Source organism: Mercenaria mercenaria, chromosome 8, assembly GCF_021730395.1.
Source record: "Mercenaria mercenaria strain notata chromosome 8, MADL_Memer_1, whole genome shotgun sequence".
NCBI classification, from domain to species: Eukaryota; Metazoa; Mollusca; class Bivalvia; order Venerida; family Veneridae; genus Mercenaria; species Mercenaria mercenaria.
In genome coordinates this window covers 7,734,223-7,739,697 of record NC_069368.1, presented here as the reverse complement: position 1 = coordinate 7,739,697, position 5,475 = coordinate 7,734,223, and the positions used below count along the sequence as shown (strand labels likewise).

At 37.5% G+C, this 5,475-nt stretch overlaps 1 protein-coding gene across 1 annotated transcript; it reads right to left on the bottom strand.

Annotated features, from left to right (window-relative positions):
* Positions 1-2,450: 2,450 nt before the first annotated feature.
* On the bottom strand, positions 2,451-3,879 carry LOC128559142 (uncharacterized). Its single transcript, XM_053550321.1, has 2 exons — positions 3,007-3,879; positions 2,451-2,891 (listed from the first exon to the last, which is right to left on the bottom strand). The coding sequence occupies exons 1-2, from the start codon at positions 3,877-3,879 to the stop codon at positions 2,451-2,453; spliced, it is 1,314 nt and encodes a 437-aa protein (XP_053406296.1).
* Between the last annotated feature and the right edge of the window lie 1,596 nt (positions 3,880-5,475).

The window sequence follows — 5,475 nt, the reverse complement described above, 5'->3', positions numbered from 1 at the left end:
TTTCAAAAGCGATAAGGGAAGAAGAGAAGAAGTTACAATTACACCTAAAGATGCATTTAAAATGCATATGATGGAAATAAGCTTCGTTTGTTTCGTGTGAAACTTACTTTTAGTTAACTTTCGTGAACATGTTTTCCAAACGATGCTCATCAGTTTTTCACCGAACCAAACAATATTCTTTGCGTTTTTGCTACTAGTTGCTAAAATTTGGGTCAGGTTTAAACCTTGGATATTAATATGCTACACCATCTGTAAATAGATTATTAATGTGCTTTAAATTGAACCGAAAAACAAATAAAATAGTGCATCTTATCCTCCTTTGCTAATTGTTTTCAGGGGCCTCCTTGGTTTAATGGTAAAGGTCAAATCACTTGCCCCTTAACGATGTACATGTAGCTTCGAAACCTCGCTTTGGGTTACAGAATTCTTCTTGAAAGGAAGCAATCCAGCTGGATTACTGAAGGTCGGTGGTTTTACACTGGTGTCTTCATGCAGAAATTAAACCTAGAGAAGGCACCAGATGACCTGAACTGTGTCGCGTGATTCTTAACTGATCAAAATTTAAAGATTAATGTGGCAAAATCTAGAATTCGGATGAAATCATGACAACTTAGTATGAATATCCATTTGGAAGAGAATTAATTTTGTGGTTGTCAGAATTCGATCGCTTCACTTCTGCGACTGCGTTTTTGGAATTAACACGGTTAACACATATTTACAATGATGCAACTTATCGGATTTACTGCCACTTTTGATGTAACAGACGATAAATTACAATCTCTCCTCAAACATATTTGTTAGAAAGTGTTCTTAATTACTCGCAACACCATTGGCATTATATACCATTCATAAATAGCTTCAAGTACGGTGAAAAGAACTTTTAAAATTTTCAAAAAAATTGAAATAGTCTAATACAATTTTAATAAAGATCTTTTCTGTTGTAAATTGGGGGGGGGGGGGGGGGGGGGGGGGGGGAGGCGGTTAAGATAGCTGACTTCGAATCACTTGTCACTTGCCACTGTTGGTTCAAAACTCCCTTGGGCTATAGAAACATTTCATGCGAAGAAAGTATAAAACTAGTTTGTTTACGACACGTGTGTGGTTTTATTTACCCAAGTGCCATGATATTGATGTATTGATTATATTTAATTTTTGTGAAAACTGGAAAATTCTCTAATGGCTTTTCATGTACAGTAGAGTACATCTTGTTATATCTTTCTAACAAAGCCAAGTGTACAAATATTTAACTAACCAAGACACATGTACCAATGGCTTAGTAACCAGTACCTGTTTTTGTCAAATATTTCAAACAGTTTAATGTCTGTTTCAGCAGCCTCCTATCCTCAGTATTTAACAGCAACGATGTCTTGTTTTTGAAATCGTATTCTTGTTTTCAAACTAGCATATTCTGAAACTCGTATGACATTGCAATATAGTTTTCTTGATCGAAACCAGGCTACAGTTTCGTCTTCTTTTGAATTGACATTCAGAATTTACTGGAAAATATTTGTATTGCAGTATCAAAAATTATTATATTAAATTGAACCTCAGTGTGCCAACACGTGTAATTAATTGGTACTGTCAGATATAGAAGCAGTTGAATTAGACACAGTTTAATTTAGCTTCATGCTATTTCTGTCAGATATTGAAGTGGTTAGAACAAGGTTAATCAAGCTTAAATATACAAGTTTGTTAGATTATTAAAGTTTTTGATTAGGTGGAAATGATTAATGAGAATGTTGGTGTAATGTGTGTTTTTCCCAAAATATTCCGAAGATGTTAACAAAGCATGAAATAAACTACGTGTTCTATTATAAGCAGTTACAAATTTTCTGCACTTTATATTTACTTACCAGTGAAAGACACTACATGTTAAACTTTATACGGTCAAGTATTTTGTCACTTATGTCAGAGTTTATGTAAGCGGAGAATTTCTATTGAAATTATAGTGGACGCAACTTGACCCCGATGGTTGACCTTTGTATTATAATACATAATTAGATACAACCTATTATTGAAAAGGAGTGTATAGTGCATATTATCTGACCTGGCGAAGATATTTTTAGTGCAGGCTGAACCATTAAAATCAGTAGGTAACTTGGTGCATCGGTTTGATTCGTAAAAAATCGATACTTTCCGTATCGGCTTTTCTGGCTGATAATACAAATATAACCCGCTGACTTACAAATGCAGTCATAGTGTAATGGTTTACACAGCGGATTTTTATTGTAAGAGATGTGGAAAGTGATTCGTGTGGGTTCGATCCCCGATGACTCCTAGTTACATATTTTTAATACTATTCCACTTTATCTTCAATTTCTTTTATATGCTTTTTATATTTTAGGTCTTGTTTTTTTCCTTTAATTTTGTATATAATGATTTTTTTTTGATTTTTTCTTTATATCAACAATTCAATTTTACAATGACAATGACAGTAGAACCATTAAAATCTAATCTTCTCCCTCGCTAGCACTCTCGGTTTCGTCACTGTCACTGTCCTCAGCTAAGTCAATGACCAGATTGTCCATCGCAACATCAACAACAATATCTGTCTCCCTATAAGATATTTCTGTTTTTTGAGCATGGACACAGGCTCTCCTCCAGCGATCGGCCCCTATCTCTTCAAATGCCGAATTTGCTATTTGAACAAGGTCAGCAGACCTATATGTAAGGTTTCTGGATGCGATGATGCTCTTCACCTGACTCCATATCAGTTCAATAGGGTTAAGGTCCGGATGATACGGCGGCAATCTTAGAACTTCATGCCCATATCCTCTGACAATGGCATCAATGACATATGCTGGTTCGGGTTTATTTATTTCAGCTAGTGCCAGGAGCTGGGGTCTAAGCAAGGCTGGATCATACTGTATATTGTGCTCCGTCAACCATTTCTGAAATAGAGAAAATAGGTTTGATAAAAAATGGTTATTCTTCTATGTATTGCTGATCTGATACAATGTAATATAATGAATTAATAAATGGAGTTGTGTTTTTAGTATAAAATACCTGTATATCTGCTTTCCGAGTGGAAGAATTAGGACATTTGCTGGACTGAACGGAGTGATAAGATGCATTGTCCATAACAATCGCACTCTTCTTTTTAATATTTGGTAACAATTTTTCTTGCATCCATTTACAAAAATTTTCCCCATTCATTTCATGATGATAGTCTCCAGAAGAGCTAGACGCATTATAGATAAGAAGCGCCCCTGGAACAAAACCCTCATTTGAACCACCGTGCACAATAATCAGTCTTTGCCCCTTGCTCACAGGGGTTGTAACACCATCCATGCCGGGTGCCTGCCAGCAATACTTAGCTGTATGACTTGTGTCTACCCAAGTCTCATCAATGTAAACGAAGTCATAGCCAGCTTCTTCAAGTTGTTTCTTCTTCGCGTAATACTTCAGCCGTAACTCCACCACACTTTGCTTTTCCAATAACACCTTTCTCTGACTGTTCGTTCTCTTCCATCTAAATCCAAGTTCCCTGATAATCTTTCTTAACAAACTTTTACTGCCGATAAAGTCAATGTCTTCCTTCAAAGCTTCGTGCAGGTTCGTTAAAGTTGGAAGTTCGTGCCTAACTGTGTAAAATTCATAAATCTTATTGCGTATGGCACATCTGTCAAAATCATCGACCGTCTTCAGTTCCTTAGGGGATGTCCGCTTCGGCGATGTCAGGGAGCCCGAGTCTTTAAATTCTTTACGGATCCTGCTGATAGTTCTGCTACTAATACCTGTTGCCTCCGCTGTCCTTTGTAAGAACGAGTATTGCGGTATGTTAGATGGTTCTTTCGCTTCTTTCACGAAGTAGTTAGCAACGTTGTTAACTATCTCTTTCGATGTTGAAGTCAAAGCTTTAGATTTTGTGTTCGACATTTTATGCTGGTCAACTGACAGCGACACTGGAAAGCTTAGATCAGTGTGTATTCATTTATATAAAATAAAGAAAAGTTTTCAATTTCCTCGTGAATATCGTGCAATTTTCGATAGTTTAAATACCAACCCTTAAACTATTTGAAGGACATTATGAAATACAAGATAATTTATCTAAGCCGTTGCAGATATTGAAGAAAACAGGTTGTTTTGGTTAAAGAAAAAAAAATCGATATATATCAAGATATATATTTTAATGAAATATATAAAAAAATATAGTAATCCTATCGCGGGATCGAACTTGCGTCCTTTTCAATTCGAGGTAATTGCCATAACCAATACACCAGTCGGTCGGTCATGACATCAATACTCATATTTTGCATTAACACATCTATTCCCTTTTACGGAGAATTCGACGGAATGAAACGAAATCTAACGATGTAGCCGATTACCCTAAACTCAACGATAGAATGGCCCATTTATGACCTTTCTATAAATATCTTCACCAGGTCAGAAAATATGCACTATACGTAAAGTGCTTCAGCTGTTTGCATTCATAAATTTGAAACTGACGGCTACCCTAAGCACCCCATATTTCTACAATAAAATAATCGATATGAATAATCAGCCTAAGGTCAACCATCGCGGTCAAGTTGCGACTACTATATACAGAGGTTGGCTTTACATAAACAGTATACATGGTGTGAGGTTGGCTTGACACAGACAGTATACAGGGTGCGAGGTTGGCTTGACACAGACAGTATACAGGGTGTGAAGTTGGCTTGACACAAACAGTATAACGGGTGTGAGGTTGGCTTCACACAGACAGTATAAAGGGTGTGAGGTTGGCTTGACACAAACAGTATAAAGGGTGTGAGGTTGGCTTGACACAAACAGTATACGTATACAGGGTGTGAGGTTGGCGTGACACAAACAGTATACAGGGTGCGCGGTTGGCTTGACACAAACAGTATAAAGGGTGTGAGGTTGGCTTGACACAAACGGGTATACAGGGTGCGAGTTTGGCTTGACACAAAAGGGTATATAGGGTGTGAAGTTGGCTTGACACAAACAGTATACAGGGTGTGAGGTTGGCTTGACACAAACAGTATAAAGGGTGCGAGGTTGGCTTGACACAAACAGTATACAGGGTGTGAGGTTGGCTTGACACAAACAGTATAAAGGGTGTGAGGTTGGCTTGACACAAACAGTATACAGGGTGTGAGGTTGGCTTGACACAAACATTATACAGGGTGTGAGATTGGCTTGACACAAGCAGTATACAGGTTGTGAGCTTGGCTTGACACAAACAGTATAAAGGGTGCGAAGTTGTCTTGACACAAACAGTATACAGGGTGCGAGGTTGGCTTGACACAAACAGTATACAAGGTGTGAGGTTGGCTTGACACAAACAGTATACAAGGTGTGAGGTTGACTTGACACAAACAGTATACAAGGTGTGAGGTTGGCTTGACACAAGCGGGTATTAAAGTTACTGACCGTTGCAAGGCGGTGTCCCTATTTTCAATTTGTTTTTTCCCGTTCCGTTTTATATGTTCTGTATATTGTCTTAGTTGTTGGAAGTATTATTTCCCTTCA

Excerpts from the sequence above, each read along its gene's own strand:
- LOC128559142 (XM_053550321.1), bottom strand. The coding sequence starts at position 3,879 with ATGTCGAACACAAAATCTAAAGCTTTGACTTCAACATCGAAAGAGATA. Across the intron at positions 2,892-3,006 it reads CTCGGAAAGCAGATATACAG|AAATGGTTGACGGAGCACAA; the intron begins GTATTTTATACT and ends TCTCTATTTCAG.